The sequence below is a fragment of the Bombina bombina genome, chromosome 6 (assembly GCF_027579735.1).
Source record: "Bombina bombina isolate aBomBom1 chromosome 6, aBomBom1.pri, whole genome shotgun sequence".
NCBI classification, from domain to species: Eukaryota; Metazoa; Chordata; class Amphibia; order Anura; family Bombinatoridae; genus Bombina; species Bombina bombina.
Window position 1 is genome coordinate 623,833,096 of NC_069504.1, and position 22,008 is coordinate 623,855,103.

At 42.8% G+C, this 22,008-nt stretch overlaps 1 protein-coding gene across 1 annotated transcript in view; it reads right to left on the bottom strand.

Annotated features, from left to right (window-relative positions):
- SLCO3A1 (solute carrier organic anion transporter family member 3A1) overlaps window positions 1–22,008 on the bottom strand; it is an 858,554-nt gene that overhangs the window by 389,108 nt on the left and 447,438 nt on the right. The window contains exon 4 of the mRNA XM_053717636.1: window positions 16,666–16,929. Coding sequence (XP_053573611.1) covers window positions 16,666–16,929 — 264 coding nt within the window. The remainder of the gene's footprint in view (window positions 1–16,665; window positions 16,930–22,008) is intronic.

A 22,008-nucleotide genomic window follows, 5' to 3' on the forward strand; every position in this document is an offset into this window, starting at 1 on the left:
CCCGTTGCTCAATGTGCCTAGAGAGATATGGCTGCACCTCACTGACGAGGCCCACAATAGGCCGAAACGTACATCTGTGGTTTCGCTGTTTCTCTCATTCAAAGAGGGATTGCCTGGTATTTCGGGGCTGGACTGTACTGTTAAGTCAGGATCAGACTGATATGCTTCAGGAAAGTTCTTCTCTGAGAAAGGCACATGTTGAGAGCAAATATAGGCTGTTTCTTGGGTGGTAACTAGCCATAGAACAATCTATTATGCTATTGTTCGTTCTCAGGTTGAGCGCTTCTCTCTTTTTATTTATGCAAATTATGACATTTAGGGAAGTCTCCCTAAGTGTAATACGGGAAGCCAGACTGGACCCGTTGCTCAGTGTGCCTAGAGGGATATGGCTGCACCTCACTGACGAGGCCCACAATGGGCCGAAACGTACATCTAGGGTTTTGCTGTTTCTCTCGTTCAGAGAGGGATTGCCTGGTATTTTGAGGCTGGACTGTACTGTTAAGTCAGGAATAGACTGATATGCTTCAGGAAGTTCTTCTCTGTGAAAGGCACATGTTGAGCAAAAAGAGGCTGCTTCTTGGGTGGTAACTAGCCATAGAACAAGCTATTATGCTATTGTTCATTCTCAGGTTGAACGCTTCTCTCTTTTTATTTTTGGTAATAAATAGAAATGTATCTAGATAAGAGAGAGATCTATTGCATATTTACTTTGCAAACTAGTCATCCTCTAGGTATAAACAAAAAGGAGAGATATAGATCTATTTGTATGACAACAGTATGACATTCCATTATTTGACTAATGTCTTTTTAGACTCAATCTTTCTAAAAAATTAAAAAGTTAAAATGTAAAATATTTTTTGCTAATACCAATCAATATGTATCTCTTGCTAAATATTAAGTTGTATGTTATGCTTGCCACTGTACATATTTACATACATAAGTTTATTCAGATAATGTTTATTTTTATATATAGGAATACAAATATTGAATATGACAAGGTGAAAACTGTATATATGTGTTACAGAAGCATTAGTTATTCTGTTGTGAAGAGCTTATTTCCCAGCAGCAATGCCTGAACCAGCAAGCCAGCGCCTAAGAAGGGCTCCAAGAAAACTGTAACAAGTTTCATTTCATAAAGAGTTAACTCTTTTTTTTTTCAGCTTTTAGAAACTATTGTCTAATCACCTCTGGAGCCAGACTGCTAATTGATAAGATGAACTTGTAAACTTGTTATCTTAAGTACTGTAATCCTATTGTGGCCTGTCAAAGGACAGTGCTCTCTATCTAAATGTGTGATGGGGGATTTTGTGCTTCCCCCCCTCTCCCCCTGGGAGTGCCCTGTGTGCATGTAACCTTAATAAAAAGCAGGCTGGGCATCCCAGTCCTGAGTTCTTGTTTGACCCTCAATCGCAGCGTTGACTCGTTTTTGTGGGCAGAAGGGTATCCTAGCTGTACTGCAGCTAAGGGAGATTATTCTATATTTGCGAGACTCATATAGAATACTATGGAAAGCAGCTTCTCCCCTCTTTAGCAATAGGGATCCAGGCTACTAAGCGGTCCATCTCTCAGCGAGACTAAGGGTAACCGTAACATTTGGCGGCAGCGGCGGGATTTTCCTGGATTTCCTAGGAGAGGTACAGAACGGATGGAGAGCGCTTACGAAAAATTGAAGCGTACAACCCTAAAGGATTTACTTGAAAGCAGAGGGGGGTACGCCAGCAACCGGCCGAGGAGAGAGCTGATCGCAGAATTGACCGAACTGGATCAGAGCTTCACAATGGCGGAAACACCGACCACGATTAGTGACGAAAAAACCAGGATTGTTCGGGAAAGGCTCTCATTATACGGGCCGAACCCCTCCATGGAATTGGTACAGCAGTTGATGGCGGAGGCGGACGAGGATATACGAGAGACTCGAGCCCACGAACTCAACCTAGCGAACGCACACCGCAATGCTGAAGCCCCGCAGGTAATCATCCCTGTCGAAAATGCTGGGAGGCCCAAGATACCCTATGCGGCATTTCGACCCTTCCTAGAGAGCAAGACAGGGATTGATGAATATTTGGCGGACTTCGAAAGGCAATGTGCCCTGCACCAGATTCCCAACAGAGAGTGGCCCACGATATTGTCTGGGAAACTATCCGGGCGAGCCCTGGAAGCCTTTCGTACTCTGGGTGCTGAGGAAGTGACACAGTATGAGCTAGTTAAGGAGACACTGTTGCGACGGTACGCTGTAACTCCGGACACGTATCGCCGACAGTTTCGGGGCACGGAAAAGAAGCCTAACGATACCCATATGGAATGGGCGCACCGAATGCGGAGAGCGGCAAATCACTGGCTGAGCGGAAGTAAAGCGGTGACTGGGGAGGAAATTTTACAATTGTTTCTCTTAGAACATTTTTATAATGGCATGGAACAGCAAGGGAAGGAATGGCTGCGAGACAGGCGGCCTTCTACCTTAGAAGAAGCAGCCAAATTGGCCGATGAACATTATGACTCCCGTCTTCACGAACCCATGAACTACCGAGCTCCAGCACGGGTCGAACCCAGAGAGGTTTACCGTGCACCCCCTCGTGCTGAATTCCGAGCCCCGGTGCCCACAGGGCCCGTCCGACACTCAGGACCACCCAATAACAGCTCTGAGCGTCCCAGACCGACTTGCCACCGATGCAAGCAACCAGGGCATTTCATGGCTAGCTGCCCCCTTAATACGCACCAGACACCCAGGAATTACAATTACCCCTCTGGGTCCTATCGTTCGGCCCGGGCCCTCTGTGTTAACCAAGAGGCCCCTATGGAGGGATATGTGGGGCCGCTTCACGAGGCAGACCCTGTATATGCTGCCTCAGATAACCGCCAGCACCATCGGCAGAGGGTATGGCTCGAGGGGCGATCTACCGAGGGATTGCGAGACACAGGGGCTACTATCACGCTGGTACAGAGTCATTTGGTGCCAGAGCACAAGCGATCCGGACAGACTGTGGCCGTTAGAGTGGCGGGGGGGGATGTGTACAAAATTCCAACAGCTAAAGTGCATCTTGATTGGGGAGCGGGAAAGGGGGCTGTGAACGTGGGCCTAATGGATAATTTACCTGCCGAAGTACTACTGGGCAACGATTTGGGCCCCATGACTTCTGCCTATGCTCCAGTATGCAACAACGAGGCGGACCCAGTGACTACACGGGCCCAAGCCCGGACGGAGCGAGAGCTCTCACCAGTGCGGGAGACACAGGTAAGACCTACCCCGACCTTGCCTGACAGGTTAGGCCCCATACCCTGGGACACCCCAGATGCCTTCGAGGCAGAGTCTAAGACTGACCCGACCTTACAAAAGTACCGGGAACGAGCAGAGACCGGAGGGGGCGGGGCAGATAACGAAACATTCTTATGGGAAAAAGGGAAACTATACCGCTGGACAGAGAAAAGGGGACAGCGTAGGCGACAGCTGGTAGTGCCCCACAAATACCGTCAAGAAATCCTCAAAATAGGCCACGACATCCCCTTAGCAGGCCACCTAGCCGTTACCCGTACCCTACACCGCATTACTCACACGTTCTTTTGGCCAGGGGTGCACGCTGACGTTAGAACTTACTGTAACACCTGCGATGTGTGTCAACGAGTAGGAAGGCGAGGCGATCACCCTAAAGCCCAGCTAGTAAATATGCCCATTGTAGAGGAACCCTTCAGCCGGGTTGCTATTGACCTAGTGGGACCACTGGCTACCCCTAGTCCCTCCGGTAAGCGATACATTCTTACCGTAGTGGACTACGCTACCAGGTACCCAGAGGCTGTCGCCCTATCCAACATACAAGCGGATACGGTAGCAAATGCACTAGTACAGGTGTTCTCCCGGGTAGGATTTCCAAAAGAAATCCTATCCGACCGAGGCACCCAATTTACGGCTGAATTGACCCAACAACTCTGGCAGGTTTGCAAAATTAAGTCCCTCCTAAGCTCCCCATACCACCCCCAGACGAACGGGCTGTGTGAGAGGTTCAATGGGACCCTCAAGCAAATGCTCAAGACGTTCACTCAGGAATACCGAGACTGGGAACGCTTCCTGCCGCACCTCCTATTTGCTTATCGGGAGGTGCCCCAGGAAACGACAGGGTTCTCTCCCTTCGAGTTGCTCTACGGAAGAAAGGTACGGGGACCCCTAAACCTGATCCGGGAGCACTGGGAGGGAGAGATGGAGGCTGACGGTGTCCCAATTGTGCCATACGTGCTGGAACTCAGGGACCGAATGGAGCAATTAGCCAAATCCGTGCGGGCTAATCTCCAGTTGGCCCAGAGAAGACAGAAAGTATGGTACGATCGGGGGGCCCGAAAGAGAATCTTCACCATAGGACAAAAGGTGTTAGTACTTAAGCCGGTGAAGACAGACAAATTGCAGGCGTCCTGGCAGGGTCCCTACCAGATCGTAGAGAAAAGGGGAGACACCACTTATGTGATAGCTAGCTGCCACGACAACAATCTTAGAAAGACATTCCATGTAAACATGCTCAAGGAATATTTTGAGCGACCAGAGAACGTGACGGCCGTATGTTGTTCCCCTCAGGAAGACCCCGACAGTTTACCCATTCCAGACCTATTAGAAAAGAGCCTCCCCACAGGTATAGTGGCGCAGGTTCAGATAGGGGACCGACTTAGCCCCACTGAAAGGGAGCAGCTCAACCAACTCCTCCAGTCCAAACACCTCACCTTCTCCCCGAAGCCAGGGTACACTACTTTAACCACCCACCAGGTAGATACTCCGGGACAAGCTCCCTTGCGCCAGGCTCCGTACCGAATCCCCGAAGCAGTTAGGACAGGAATGAAGAAGGAGATCGATGAGATGCTCCAGCTCAGGGTAATTGAGCCCTCCGATAGTCCCTGGGCCTCCCCAGTTGTCTTGGTGCCCAAGAAAGATGGGACCACCTGGTTCTGCGTAGACTATCGGAGGCTCAATGAAAATACCGTGACGGACGCTTACCCTATGCCCAGGGTAGACGAGCTACTCGATCGTATAGCCAGGGGAAATTACCTGACCACTATTGACCTCTGCAAAGGTTACTGGCAGATTCCCCTGGCCCCGGAGGCTATCCCCAAGTCGGCATTCGTCACCCCATTCGGCTTATATCAGTTTAGGGTAATGCCGTTTGGGATGAAGAATGCCCCAGCTACATTCCAGCGCTTGGTGGATAGGCTCCTGGATGGCTTCCAGAGTTTTGCTTGCGCCTACCTGGACGACATAGCGATCCACAGTGAGTCCTGGGAGGACCACTTAGCTCATGTGGGAATGGTTCTGGATCAGATCCGGGCTGCTGGCCTGACTCTGAAGCCAGAAAAATGCCACTTTGGGATGGCCGAGGTACAGTACCTGGGTCACCGGGTGGGGTGTGGAAAGCAGCGACCAGAGCCAGCCAAAATAGAAGCTGTCGCCAATTGGCCCACCCCCATCACTAAGACTCAGGTCCTAGCCTTCCTGGGCACGGCAGGGTACTATAGACGGTTCGTACCAGACTACAGCACACTTGCCAAACCCCTGACTGACTTGACCAAGAAGAACTTACCTCGACAGGTCCTGTGGTCTCCCCACTGTGAAACGGCTTTCCAGGCTCTCAAAAATGCTCTAATTAACGCTCCTGTCTTGGCGGCCCCAGCCCTTAACAAACGTTTTATCGTCCATACAGATGCTTCCATGTTCGGGCTGGGAGCTGTCCTCAGCCAAGTAGGCGAAGATGGAGGGGAGCATCCAGTTGCCTACATCAGCCGGAAGCTCCTGCCCCGCGAAGTCAGCTATGCAGCGGTCGAAAAGGAGTGTTTGGCTTTGGTGTGGGCATTAAAGAAATTGACTCCCTATTTATATGGTCAGGAGTTCACTCTGGTCACCGACCATAACCCGTTGGTGTGGCTGAACCGGGTCTCTGGAGATAACGGCAGGCTATTACGTTGGAGCTTATCGTTGCAAACCTTCAATTTCACCATTACTTACAGACCTGGGAAACAGAATGGCAACGCCGACGGGTTGTCCAGACAAACCGACCTCAGCCCCGCATAACCAGCGGTCTGGACAGCCTTAGTCTGCCCCGAAAAGGGGTCAGACCGTGTCTGCCAGAGTGTTCCACAGAAAGGGAGCAATGTTACAGAAGCATTAGTTATTCTGTTGTGAAGAGCTTATTTCCCAGCAGCAATGCCTGAACCAGCAAGCCAGCGCCTAAGAAGGGCTCCAAGAAAACTGTAACAAGTTTCATTTCATAAAGAGTTAACTCTTTTTTTTTTCAGCTTTTAGAAACTATTGTCTAATCACCTCTGGAGCCAGACTGCTAATTGATAAGATGAACTTGTAAACTTGTTATCTTAAGTACTGTAATCCTATTGTGGCCTGTCAAAGGACAGTGCTCTCTATCTAAATGTGTGATGGGGGATTTTGTGCTTCCCCCCCTCTCCCCCTGGGAGTGCCCTGTGTGCATGTAACCTTAATAAAAAGCAGGCTGGGCATCCCAGTCCTGAGTTCTTGTTTGACCCTCAATCGCAGCGTTGACTCGTTTTTGTGGGCAGAAGGGTATCCTAGCTGTACTGCAGCTAAGGGAGATTATTCTATATTTGCGAGACTCATATAGAATACTATGGAAAGCAGCTTCTCCCCTCTTTAGCAATAGGGATCCAGGCTACTAAGCGGTCCATCTCTCAGCGAGACTAAGGGTAACCGTAACAATATGAATACACCAATATTTGTAAACAATAGATGTACTGGGAATTACAAAATGTGTTTAACAGGTTGAGACTTACAAAAAATAAACTAATATATCTTTAAGAAATTTGTAGCTTAAATGGCAGGTATGTACAGGTGCATAGGTAAGCAGTGACCAAGTGTGCATGTGCACGAAACGCGTCTGCTCTATGCACCTGTCTACCAACCTGGTTTTTATCTTTATCCTTGCACGGACATATTTTTTCTGTTTTTAAGATTCCTAATAAACTTTTGGATTTTAACAGAGGGCTTTGATCACTTTTCTTTTTCTTGGATTTCTATTGGTGTTTAGCGTGGTGAACAGACACGACAGGATTAGCTGCCATTGCCCTATGTCCTTAGGGATATGGATCATGCCCACTCTCCATTGAGCCGTTATATATTATAATTACCTTGTGTCTCCAGAGAGCGATCTGTTGTGCAGGTTTGTGGATATTTTATATATATATATATATATATATATATATATATATATATATATATATATATGTGTGTGTGTGTGTGTGTGTGTGTGTGTGTGCTTCAAAAAAAGAAAGGTAGAGGCTGTTCCATAAAATCAATTCCTTTATTTGATTAGTTTAAAACCAGCAAACACAGCAATGAAAGGACATGGTGTAGAAGGCGCAGCACAGTCTGGCTTACGCATTTCGGATATAATCCATAGTCATAGCCTGTGTGTGTGTACATATGTATTTATATGTATGTATGTATATAATGATAAAAGGACAAACACTGATGAGCTCCACTCCAGCCCAAACACATATGATTCTCAAAGGTGTTTATACAAAAAAGCCCATTGTAGCTTATTTGGATCAATCAGAGCTTATTTGCCAAAATGAACAGCAGAGTAGCTGCATAAAAACAAGCCAGAGCAAATAGACCATTTGCAGTGGTAATCAGTAAATGATAGGACTCCCCAGTACTCGACACTTACAGACATCACATGAAACCTGATGTGGCTCTGCTTACCAACCGGTAGACCAGCTACACAGCAATCCTCTGATTACTCAGCGAGCCATTTCTTTGTCCACATGCCTCCGGGGTCCACTGGATAACTTAGTTATTGGCTTTCCAATCATTCTGTTTCACTGTTGAATTGCTTGCAATAACAAACTATTGTCAGCTCAAAGCTCAGTAATCCAATGGCTTATGAGGGCATGTGAGAGGTGTATCACACACACCTGACCTCGCTAGACCAATTGCAGACAGGAATACAATCCCAACAGTGTAGGATTTCGGAGGTGCCAGGTGAGGGAGAAAATAGCACAGTTCAAAAAGAGAATACTGGCACCCTCCAGGTCAGTTAAAACACTTCTTGTTTATTTGGTCACATAAATAGAACAAAAGGTTACAACAGTCAGAGCACGCCTGACATGTCTTGGCTTAGTAATAGTAATAGTCTATGATTAAGGCTACTAAGCTGAAACATGTCAGGTGTGCTATGACTGTTTTAACCTTTTGTTCTTTTTATGTGACCAAATAAACAAGAAGTGTTTTAACTGACCTGGAGGGTGCCGGTATTCTCTTTTTTAACTATATATATATATATATATATATATATATATATATATATATATATATATATATATATATCGGTAAGGAGTAGATGCAGATCACGGTAAGCTTAAAAGCAAAATTATTTTATTAGTAAAGTTGTTTAAAAAACATGGAGCACACAGAAAGCATCAACAATTTGAATAGTCCGCTGACATGTTTCAGCCCTCAGGCATGTGTGGCATGTATCTGTAAGACAGACCATGTGGTCCACCTAATTGAGTGTGTGGTCTGCAATATATTGGCTGTACGACAAGACCTTTTAAAAAGAGATTGGCCGAACATCTCACAAACATTAAAATTGGGGAGAAACAACATAATTTGTCTACCCATTTTAGAATGTTCCATGATATTGATTCCACTGGTCTGAAGGTGACCATTTTGGAACACATACCAATAGGTGATAGGGGTGGGAATAGAGAATTACATTTGAGACAAAGGGAGACCTATTGGATCCACACAAAACACACCATAGTTCCATATGGTCTCAACAAGGACACATATTTAGCTGTTTTTTTATTAGATAACTAACAATTTCCCACTTTCTTTATTAGAGATCTTAACAACAAAATATTATATTAGGATCAACTGTCTGTGGTAGAAGTTTTAAGGTGACACAGATCCATTGGGGTCATTACTATCTGTCTGCATATATGTATAGAAGTTGATTGAGTTTGAGCATACTTTTTAGAAAAAGATAATGTATTTTTTGAGTGCAAGATATGTCCATCGTAATAGGGGAATTGTACCATTTATTTATTTATTTATGTATTATTATCAATAATTTTATAAATTATGTGTTTTGTATATAAAATATGAAATGGAAAAATCCTGGAATTAACTCATGTACATTCACTCTGATAACCAATCAGATCCAATCAGTATGTGTGTAGTGTTTTTTTATCAAAGACAAAAAAAAAAATAGTTTTTAATATTTTAATATTTTGTTTACGGTATTTATAATTTTTTAACTCAGAACACATAAATTACAATTCACTTAAAGGGACATTCAGGTCAAAATTTAAAATCACATAGACAAATTACATATTTGAATAGAAACATATTTGCAATATAGATGTATTGGAATACATGCTTCTAGTAAAAGTTATAAAAGTTTTAGTGCTAAGATTTTTCTCTGCACATGCATGTGAAGCATAGCAAGATATTGTCACTGCACCAGCATTTTAAATATTGCAGATGCTCAGAGCACCAGTGGGGCTTGTATTATGTCAGAAATTAACGTATTTAGTCATTACCAGATGGTGCAAACACCTTAAGATCTCTGAGCAGGTGCAATATTAAAAATGCTGATACACGGTGCATACTTAAATACACTTTTGGAACAGCTATAGCTTTTATTAGATGCATTTTTGCTAATACATGCATATTACAAAAATGTTTCTATTCAAAACTAAAATTGATCAATGTGGATTCCAATTTTAGCTGAAATATCCCTTTAAGAAAGGTTGAACAAAGTCTGATATAACAATCATCTCAATTTATCCAAAGGAATCTTCAGTATCAGCAAAAATAAACCTCCACAAAATTACAATATAATTATTCAATTAAGACAGCAATCTTTTAATTTACAGACTACTTAAGCCGGCAAGGGATGACTATGCATCATCCTTCGACGAAGTGAGCATAAACGCTCACGAAACGTGTGAGGTCATGTGACACTCATTTGTGACGTCACTTCCGGTTGTCCCGGTTAGCAGCTCGGCACGCTACATTGCAGCGGCAGTTACTACTAGTAACACAGGCTACTAATTTTAATACTTAAACTTATATTTAAACCGCAGTGAGATGTAACAATCTCTATTTATTTTTTAAATTGTCATTAATAAAATTCCATTTTTTTAAACAATATATTTTTTTTGGCCAAGCTCTAGAAAAATTTGTAAACACCAAAAATCACCCACTGTTAGCAATACAGTAAGTGGGAAGAAGGGTTTCCTACATTCCTGATCGATAGAGATCGAGATGGCCCATTACTATAAGGAAAAAAAAAACAAAAAAAAACATATGGAGGTCCAACACTGGATTTTTAACATCTAAAACGAAACGTATCATCTACTACTCAACTTTTCATTTACTACAGGTGAGCTGGTATTATCAATTATTTGTTCCCAACAAACACAGTACTAATGTAGGAAACATTTTTCCTTTTTTTCCCTATATATATATGTGGATTACCCCCTTTGGAAACACTATTAAAAACCCTCTACTCTACACATTCAACATTTCTTTCTCACTGAGGTGGTGAGAACCTCCTAATAGCAGCATCTAGGGTGGGCCACATTTACATAAATATATTGAAGTTCCTTTTCTGGCGCTATTTCTACCACTTCTACATTATATATTAGGGAAGGCATGCTTTGAAGAAGCCGCACAGAGTATCCCTGGCGGAAAAACACATGTAGCGTAGTTTTGCACTACTGACCTCGGCTAGGCCAGCTGAGGGTTCTGGACTTCTCTGACTGCTGGGGAGTTTATTGACACCACACTTTGTTACCTCCATTGAGCGACAAGGGAAACAGTAACTTCACAGCACACGTCTTGGAGTTTCAGCACTTGACTGCAGTACACAGGGGAAGCAGCATTTCAGCATTCTACCGGGTCCGGATTGATACACACCAGCACATATAGATGTCATATTTTGATGAAGACGGGTGAGATCAGTCTGCGTTACTTGCCTGCACAAACGGGTCTCTTAAGCGAGGGTAAATCCCTCAGTAGGTAGTACCCTGTACCAAGTATACCCAGCAATTTCTGGGAGCATTTAATTGCTTAGAACATTATACGGCTGTGTCTCCACTATTTGAACTGCTTGATTGTTATATTGCTTCACTGCTTTCTACCTGCATTGCATTGCATATGTTTGTTTGCATGAACTGCTGCTGCTGCTTTTTACTAATATTTCTCGACTATTGACCGTTATCAATACATGGTCTCACTATATGATGTGGTGCTAATCTTGCATGGACTTTATGGGCTACTACCCCAAATTTTAGGATCATTGTATGAACTTTACTATTCTCTACTATGATGTTCTGAGTCACTATTATTTGAGCACTATCCATGGATACAGGTTTCTCCCCAATGGCCATTGGTAGATAGGTACTTTATTACATCTAGGTGAATATTTTTACTCGTTCTTATATATTTATATGTATTTTTGACTAATAAATTGAAGGTTCTTTTTTTATATATCTATGACTAGCAGTTTTATGTTTATAGGAGAGGGGCTTGCATCCCCTAGACCAGTAGCGCTTACATCCAACCTTGATGATTTTATCCAATATTTCTTTCATGATCTAGGGTTAATCTATATATTATTTGAATGGGTTGAGCTGGTACACCGCTTCTCATTTTTATTTTATATATATATATATATATATATATATATATATATATATATATATATATAATGCAAGAAAAAGGACAGATTGAACCAAACCAGCACTAGCTCATTAAGGGCAAACAATTAGGAATAAGCCAGCACATAAGAAATTCATAGGAGGCTCAGAAATTCAAGCAGATTATTTGTTTATTAATCATGGATGTTAATCCCAAAAACACGCAGGCAAAATATATATATTCACAAAATAATAATACAGTGAGCAATTATACTGAAGGAGGGTATTGAGGACACATATATAGCAGGTCAGGAGGGCGGCCCTCAAGTAACCCCAACAGTCCTGGTTTTCATTATAGCTGAACAAGAGCACAGGTTAAATAATCATCTGATGGATGAGAGCAGGTTGGTTACTGATCAGCTGATTACTCCACCTGCGCACTGGTTCAACTATAATGAAAACCAGGCCTGTTGGGTGTACTTGATGACCACGGTTGGGAAACACTGTTCTATGTGAAGAACATTGGAATGTGAAATATTCATATTTCATGTCGGTTTAGCGCACTTGAGCAAATGCAATTGGGTTTGGGTACGAGTATGTTAGGCTTTTTTCCCACTTTTCGCGCTCCATTGTAGTCTATGGAGGAATACATTAATGTGTTTTTGATATTCAAATTTCTGCTTTTTGTTCGTGTCTGGTTAGCGCTCATCTGAAAACATTTTACTTTCAACTTGTGATACGTGTGCTACCTGACGCGCACAAAAAGCTTTCTTCTAGCAAATTTAAAGGGACAGTCAACACCAAATGTGTTATTGTTTAAAAATTAGATACCGCCTTCACTACCCACTGCCCAGTTTTGCACAACTAACATTGTTCTATTAATATACTTTATAACATTTAAATCTCTAAATTTATGCCTGTTTCTAAGCCACTACAGACAGTCTCTTATCACATGTTTTGTATTAGCTTTTAACAACAAGAAACAACAACTAATCCATGTTGGCCATATAGATAACATTGTGCTCTCCCCCATGGAGTTGTGACTGACACTGCACTTATTGGCTAAAATGCTAGTCAATAGATAATAAATAGTCATGCGATCAGGGGGCTGTTAAGAGGCTTAGATACAAGGTAATCACTGAGGTTAAAATTATATTAATATAACCATATTGGCTATGCAAAACTACGAAATAGGTAGTGAACACATTATCTATCTTTTTAAACAATAACAATGTTGGTGTTGACTGTCCCTTTAAGGCGTGAGCAGGAGTAATAAATTGTGCTCCATTTGTAATGTAGCCCCTCAAAAAATAATTCTTAAAGGGCCCAGGCCGGACAACATCAGACAATAAAAAAGCAGACACAAATTACTTAAGTCAACAGCCCCCTCATAGCCAATCCTGTCCTTACCATAATTTACTGGCCCTTCTGCCTGTGTAAGGCTGTCAGTGCCGCGCTCAGGCAGAGAGGAGGAGAGGGAGACTGCACTTGGAGTAGAGTTCATGCAGCATGCCGTGCAGTGCAGTAACACAATCAGGCTGTTGTTGGTGGCAGGGGCACTTGCAAATGCAAGCTGACTGAGCACTGTAACGGCATCACTGCGCGCTGGTTCTGAACTCCTGATCTGTTCCTTTTGCTTCTCTTTTGCGCTATGACTTGGCTCCTGCTGTTACTACTTGGGAACTGATCTATGGCTTAAACCTGACTACCCCTTCTACCTAGTGATTTGCCTTCTGACTCTACTCAGTGTTTTGTCCTTGACCTGCCTATCCATTCTCCTGTCTTTTTTTTTTTTCAGTGCCTATTTTTTTGTTACCAATTACTAGGATGGTTCATGGACTTACCCAAAAGGCCATGGGTGTGTCTGGTCAGGACTTGGGTAGGCTCAGTCAGTCCCTTAAAACTGGGACATCAAAGGGCTGCTGGTGGGAAATGGGTCATACCTCTCAACCAGTGAATATCTGGCAGGATGAGTGATGGTTGGGACGTATGCAATGCAATGACTCTATATTACAAACACATTTGTCTGTGTAGGCCTCAACCCCTTTGTATTGTTAAGTTCTAAACAAAGCTAAGCTTTCCAAAGTAGTGAGCCCAAGGTTTCTTCCTTCCCTGGGGAGAGTAAACGTTTCAGGTATGGTGAAACACAACTCATCACCATAGCATTTGTTCAAATAATGTAATATGTTATTATATAGACCATGGCCATCTCAACTACAGCTCAAGGGTCACATCCAGCACTCCAAGGGACTTTGTGTGACTCACAGCATCAATGAGCAGAAAACAGATATCCAAAAATCAGTTTCACATTAGGTAACATGTGTATATGTACCAAGTGTTGTAAGGTTGAATAGCATATACTGTTACATTAAAGGGACAGTAAACACCTTGGTCTCTATTTATCAAGGTCTGGCGGATACGGAGAGCAATACGCTCTCCGTATTCAGCATTGCACCAGCAGCTCACAAGAGCTGCTGGTGCAACGCCGCCCCCTGCTGACTCTCGGCCAATGGGCCACCAGCAGGGAGCTGTCAATCAACCCCACCCCATCGTACTCGATCGGGTTGAATTTCGGCGATGTCTGTCCGTGTGCTCAGAGCAGGCGGACAGGTTATGGAGCAGCGGTCTTTGTGACCGCTGCTTCATAACTGCTGTTTCTAGCCAAGTCTAAACATTTTAAAACAAATTAACATCCTTTTTATTGCAATTGTTTATCAATAGCCTAAATCCACCCAGTATTTGCCTTATTTGGAGAAGCCAATCTGGGCTTTAGTCTGCAGACCACAAGGCTAGCAAGAGTCATACTTTTGGTATAAAATGCATTATTTTGCATTTATTATCAGCTAAAGCCAATTATTGAAATATATGTAGCAGGGTTAACCTTAAAATGTAATCAGGGTGCATTTTAAGTTCTGAGAATTAGAAAATATTCAGTTTTCTCAAACTAAATTGCATGAAAAAGGGTCAAAATAAATAATGAAAATATTTTGCAAAGTTGTTTAATTTTGCAAAACTAAGCATCTTTTATCAAAATAAAATAATTAAAAAAAATCTCAAGGCATTTATTACCCTTTAAATGCATTAATAGTAATTCATTTCCTATGAATGTTTTATCTAAAAATGTGATTATAATCTAATCTTATGTTAAGGTACTCTCTATAGCACAAGTGTGAGTATAATTTAATGTGACCCACAGTCAATCCCATCATTAGTAATTGTCCAGCCATACAAAACAGAGCTGGTTTGTTAAAATAAAGCTCATTACATTCACATGCATATATATGAAAACAATCTAGAATGGGTTACATCTGCTACCAAAAACACTTTTTTGTATTATTTATATACACTTTTACTGTAGTTTTTTTTTTTTACTACACTGCAAGGAAAATAATAATAATTTAAAAAAGCCCTAAACTGCATACTGGCAGACCTTTTGCCACTACCTAAGATGGCAGTGACCAGTGGGAGTGAGGGATGGAAGAGAACTGTTTGGGTGTGATCAAGTAGGGATCAGGGAGTGGGGGTGTCAGGTGGGAGAGTATTCTCCACTCTGATTAAAAAAATAACCTTACAAGCTAATTGATTGACCCCTTCAATGTCAGAAACTTAGCAGCATTCTAATTGCCAAAAAGCAATGGCAAAGCCATGCATGTCTGCTATTTTTTAATAAAGGGGATGCCAGAGAAGCTTTTATAACTATTTGTCATATGACTGCAATAGTTGTGTGTGTGAATAATTTCAGTGTGAAACCCAGAGTTTGAGAAAAATACCTTGTGTTGTCTACTTTAAAAATATACAGTATATAGTTTTCATAGGTAAATCAAAAAATCAAAAGCTCTATTTCTGTTTGATTGTAAAAATGCTAAACATTTCCCAGTACTTTGGGCAATTTTTTTCTCTGAAATTTACAGTAGCGAAGGCCGAAGGGGTTAATACAATTCTAGCTGAAAACATGATTTTTTGTGAATTTGGAGATGACTGTACCAAGAAAACTCTGTGAGAAACATTTGTAATATGATAGTGGGATTATGCTGGAATAAATGGGGCAATGCCTGGTAGGTGTAGGACTGGCATAGAATGTAAAAGGCTGGCATGCAACTAGCTGGCAGTTTTGGGGCAATAACTGACATACATACAAGCTCACACACAATGGCTAGCATGCAAGGGGCATATACAAGTGAGGGCCAGGAGGGGGAAGGGTGGGACATGACACCTGCTGTGCTACAATTGATCATTGCAATGTTTTCCCCTAAGGGAAGTCAGTGCTAGTAAAAGCTAATGGTTAGGTAACACACTGACTTCTCAGTGAGTCACAAGGAGGACCCAAACGCCATAGTGGTTAACCGACTATGACCGCTACTACTACTAACAGAGATGTGGTCAGGAGATCTAGTGTCTTTATAGTTTTTTAAGCATCCACCTGTTGTAGTTAGAAGGCTGAGAGTGAGCTGCCCACCGTGACCAGTACCACACTGGCATTATTACCCGGATCAGAATGCAGTCAGAAGATCTAGGCTTTTAGCACCCTCTGTGACCTGCTCCATTCAAAGCCTTGGTTTACCATTAGACAACTCATATAAAACCTAATGTTTTTTGTATGGTGCCCCAAACTGGTGTAAATAAATGTAATAAAATAATCAAACAATTTTAAGGGAAATCAAGAAGTTGATTGGCTGGCTTCATCCACATGTAAAAGTTTTTTTTATACCATTTGAAATATTTATGCTATTTAAAGTTGCACAGTGATGGGAACAAATACCTTTGAAAGCAGTAACTTTGCACAGGTAGGCACTTAAGACTAGACCTCGGGGGGGGGGGGAGTGGAAATATTCCATAGAACTTTTTTATTCAGATTGTATCACACTGAAACGTACTTATTTGTAAAGGGTAAATATTACATAGGTAGTGGTGTGTCTGAATCCATTAGTCTATATGTAGTCTTAATTTTATCATCTACAAATAATTTATTTAATGACAGAATGTACATAAAGGACACTTTATTAGAACTACAGATGTTACCTTTAAGCTGCTGGAAACAGGAAGTGCTGTCCCCTGTGTCTAAGGAATGCCTTGCAACACCATTACTAGGTTTGGGCCTTTCATAGTCCCGGTCAGGTAGCATAGTTTGCTCACTCTCTTCGGCGTGGTCCATATGAGCTGAGAGTGACTGTGGAAAGCCGAACATCAAGAGGGATGAGAAAAAAAGTAAGGCACCACAAAGCAGAAAACCGGCCCACCAGGCTCCAATCCATCGGGGATCTTCAGGAGTGATGTCTAACTTACCTATTAAACAGAAGAGAAAGCCCACTGTAAGTATCATAGGGCAAAGCAGTGATATGTAACATTTACACAGAAGTATTACAGGTTGATTACCCAAAATACCTTGCAGCCAGTGCAATACACTGTAGCCATCACCTACAGAACATTTTTAGTATCTATTTTCTATTTATTTATTTTCATAGTAAAAAAAAAAAAAAAACACATAAAGAAATGATATAGGAACACAGATGTTTTGTATATATCATAATAAAACACGGTACAACATATTTGCATGAAAAAGGTTACTTCAGAATTGTTGAAAATTAAATGGAGAAGCATAACTCAAAAGGATATGGACATTTCCCACAACTCTATTGGTGGACAGATGCATAAAACACCCATTTTTCAGACTTTATAAAGCCTTCCCAACACAGAAAAAAAAGCTAGAGTCGGAGTTATGTTCCCACTCAAAAATTATACACAAGGAAATACCAGGTATTAGTAACTGTCTAATTAAACATTAGATTGTATATCTGTACTATCTTAGATCTCTGTATCAGATGTGTTCTTTTACCTGATTGTGATAAAATGTAACTATAATTCCTTAAATACTGAATTACAGCTATGACAATCTGCTATTGAAAAGCCTTTCTGCAAAAGCTATTGCTGTTATTTTAAATGACACATGGGGGTAGAATTATTAAGCAGCAGATGCTGCTTTCTACGCCCATCCTGAAACGTAAGTAGCGAAGCAGTGGTTGTAAGGTGGCGTTTAGGTGGCAGACTGAAATCATCCCGATTCGATTGGGATGATTGAAACCCCCTGCTAGCGACCGATTGGCCGCCAGTGAGCAGGGGGCGGCATTGCAAAAGAATTTGACTAGAAATGCTTGTGCAATGATAAATGCGGGCAGTGTATGCTGTCAGCATTTAGCGAGGTCGAGCAGACATGATTCGCAACAGCAAATCATGTCCGCTCGACCTTTAATAAATCTACCCCATGGTCTTCAGTAACATTGTTATAACCGGGCTGTGTATTTTCACTAAGAAAAGTCTATCCCATTAAATCTATTTACGTGCCAAATTTCATAAAGATCGGTGCAATCATTTGTGCTGTAGTCTAAAATGTCTCATATTACCATATGAGAAATGTTATTTTTCACATCTTGAAAACACAAAACTTAAATGGATTAACCTCAGTTTTTTATAGTCTGTTGTTACTGGCAGTCAGAGCTATGAAGTTACATTTCAGCCACATTTGTTCATCCATTTAAGAGTTAAATGAGATTTAAGAATGCCCATGTGTAATGTTATTCCTGACCAAACTAATGTGAACCGATAATGTTACAGAAATGATCAGACAAAGGTTATTAAACAAAAAAGCTGATGTGTAGCAAAGCAAAAACATAAATTATGCTTACCTGATAATTTTCTTTTCTTCAGATGGAAAGAGTCCACAGCTGCATTCATTACTTTTGGGAATTCAGAACCTGGCCACCAGGAGGAGGCAAAGACACCCCAGCCAAAGGCTTAAATACTCTTCCCATTCCCCTCATCCCCCAGTCATTCTGCTGAGGAACAAGGAACAGTAGAAGAAATATCAGGGTGAAAAGGTGTCAGAAGAACAAAAATTACGGCCGCCCCACATAAAAACACTAATGGGAAGCTGTGGACTTTTTCCATCTGAAGAAAAGAAAATGATCAGGTAAGCATAATTTATGTTTTTCTTCATAAATGGAAAGACTCCACAGCTGCATTTATTACTTTTGGGAAAACAATACCCAAGCTAAAGAGGACACTGAATGCAAAAACAGGAGGGTACAAGAGACGGCCCATTCTGAGGGCACCAGGCCTGAAAACCCCTTTCCAACAAAATCCCACTTCGTCTGAAGCTGAGAGCAACTTTGAAAAAGAGGAAAAGACCCAAGGACACTGACCCGCACATAGTCCACAAGCCTTGCTAGAGACAGCAGGAACTAGACTCGACTGAGTCAACAGCCTCCAGGAGACACCGTCGCCCAACAGTCGGTCTCCAAACAACATGCCCCTTACTAAAGAAAGGGAACAAGCTACCGTAATTTTCCACACAGAAGGAAAGATACAGAGAAAATATGAATGTACTTGTAAAGCGCGGCTAATCCCCCTTAAGGGACACAAGGCACTGCTCATCATATCAACCTCAAAATGAGGAAGGCTGAGTAGACCTCGCCGGGTATCGACTTGCAACTCTCGGTTTGCTATAGTGCAGAGTAGCCACAGTGCATTAGTAAGCTGAACTAGCTGTCCAGCTAGCATAAGCAACTCCAGACCAACAGAGACCCACCAGTCTCATAGAAACAAGGGGAGGCAATGCCCAGACCCCAGAAAAACAGAAACCACGGGATAAGGCCGGGAGTCTAAACAGAGAGGATCTTCCCCCAACACAGTGCAATCACACTCTAAAAAGCAACTGAAGACTAAGGTCCCCAAGTCGCAAAAAGGTTGCTCAGAATATCGAAATATTCAGAAAATGAAACCTTGTGCAGCAAGCTTAGATAGGTCTGACGAACAACACCTGAAGCAAAAACACTGCACGCTGCAGTCATCTAAAAATTATTCTGAAACTTAAATACTTGCAAGACAAGCAGAATGCAGCTGAAGATAGTATCCTTCAGATTGCTAACGTTGCAGGCTATCTAAGAGCTGCCAGCCCTTCCCACAAATCCTGAACATGGAGAAAGGAGAAACCTCAAGAGGCTTACCGTACCTCGAATGCTCCAAGGACAAATTTAGCAGAGCAAAAGATCTCAGATCCTGCTCCAACACTGAACCAGCCCAAGCGACAGACATGTCTGATAGATGTGGGGGGGGGGCGGAAAGACACCAAACACAAGCCCCCAGTGAATGGAAAGCAAAAAAGTGGGAACTCACCCATCCCAAAAGAGCTTGGGTGCCAACCCAATCCGCTCCTCCAAAATAAGGCACTCCCAAGGAGAACCCCCTGGAACAGAGAAAAGTGCAATAGATCCAAAGGAAGACCTGTCACAGCTCTCTTAGACAGTCTCTATGTAGAGAGATCAAATTCCAACAGGTGGAGCCCACAGAGCAGCAGATGCTATCCCTTACAAAGATAAGCCACCTGATCCAACCTCCTACACACAGGGCAGGACAAAGACCCCCCCAAGGTGAGGAGCCCCAGCTCATAAGGAAGACAAACTATCCCCTCAAAAGGGAAGGGCACAGATAAGAACAGCGTACATGTCCACAAGACATAAAGCCATAGTATGATCAAAACATGGACCAAATGAAAAAAATCATCCAGACACCACTGTTGACCAACCAAAGAAAAAACTCCCCATGAAAAGGAGCACACTCCATCAGAAGGACAAGTCAGGGCTTAAAGTTGATAACCAGTACCTGAAGGTAGATGTGAACTCTGGCCTTCCTGCTTGCAAGCCCAATGAACTAGTCCCTATGTCGCAACATAGGGTCCCTGAAAAAACTGGGTCGTCCCGAACCAGTCCACAGGATCTTAAGTCTCCAGATATCCAAGAAGGATCCAAGACAAGAACCCTGGACCCGGGACCCAGAATCGTCCTAGAACGAACGACACCCCCAGGGAACACAAGATACCCCGTCTGAAGAAATCAGACCTCACAGGGGATGAGAACCGGGACACCCGGAGAACGAGTACAGGACTCACTCGTAATTCCCAGCCCAAAGGGAAGAGAACACCCTTAGCTGGAGGTCAACCCCCCCCCAATAAGGTGCTAGGCCGCAACAAAGTCACATAATTTCTCTAGAGTCCCAAGACCTCAAGAGCAAAACTAAGGGAATTGAGAACGAGAACAGAGTAACCTGAAAGAGAGTATAAGAAAAGCTAGTCTCCATAATCCTTTCAGATTAACGTTCCAGAGGACCACACCCAAAGGAGAAGAATGCAAAGCATCCCGAACCCAGGCAGAGAAACATCCCCTAAGCAAAAAGCTTGGAAAAAGAGACAACACCTCCTTTCGCCCCTGATATGGAGATGACTAACTCCCGAAGGAAGACTGAGCCTCACGGGCTTCACTTCCTAATTAAGTGGCCAAAGCCACCAGAAAAGTCCAGAAAGTCTCGACCCAAAGGAAGAGAACCTCTAAAAGGAACAAGTCCTAAAAGGACACTTCCAAAGAGACCATGAAAGGCAAAACTGTAAAAACGGCGGTATGAAGGACCTAAATCCTCCAAGACTCCAACCCACAATGGGAAGGAACACTTAGTTCCCAGAAAAAGTAGAAACGACTGAGCTTGTCGCCGCAGATCTCAACAGAGTCCCGGCCCACTAGATTAAAAGGCAAATGAGGACTGAACCAATCCCCATGTCCCTAAGTAACCACGGACCCTCAAGTCCTCTCAGGATGCTTGTTAAAGCTTGTAAAATTAAACAAGAAAACAACACATATCATATTGTGATCACTAGGCGCCCTCACCGGACCAACCGGACATAAAAAGGCGCCAAGTGTCTAAACTAGTCCTCAAAGACAGAAGGATTTGTACCCAGTCAGGACCAGCCTGAAACCAAGGGCCCCAGCACTGTCAAGGACACATAGAGTCTCCCCCCGAGATGGAGGAATAAAGAACAGTCAGACAGACCTTTGTAAACAGTGCGACCACAAAATCGCCAGTATCAATTCCAGAGAAGAAAGTTCCTGAAGGAAACCTCACACCACAACCTGAGTTTTAGACCAAATAATAATCATCCTCACCGGATGAAGATAAAAGATAAGGCAATCCATAGGTTATCACCCAGGAAGAATGGACAGCCCCACAGGACCAGTCCAACAGGGATCCGAGACTTCCAAGCTCAGAACTGGAACAGGATACACAAATAACAAAGACTATAAGAAGATTACTTCATCCCCTTATGTCTATGCATGCAAGCCATTCGAAGAATAAGACTGAGAATCCCCAGACCCATTAAGAGGGGGATCCAGCAGTGCCAAAACAGGCCTTAGTAGAACACGAAGGCGCGCCAGTCTATAACGAAAGGCGCAACATACCTCTGCCAGGACAAAGGCAAACACCGGCCCCAAAGGTTGACCCCCTGAGGCCTCAGGGGCAGTCACTCCACCGGAGGGCTGA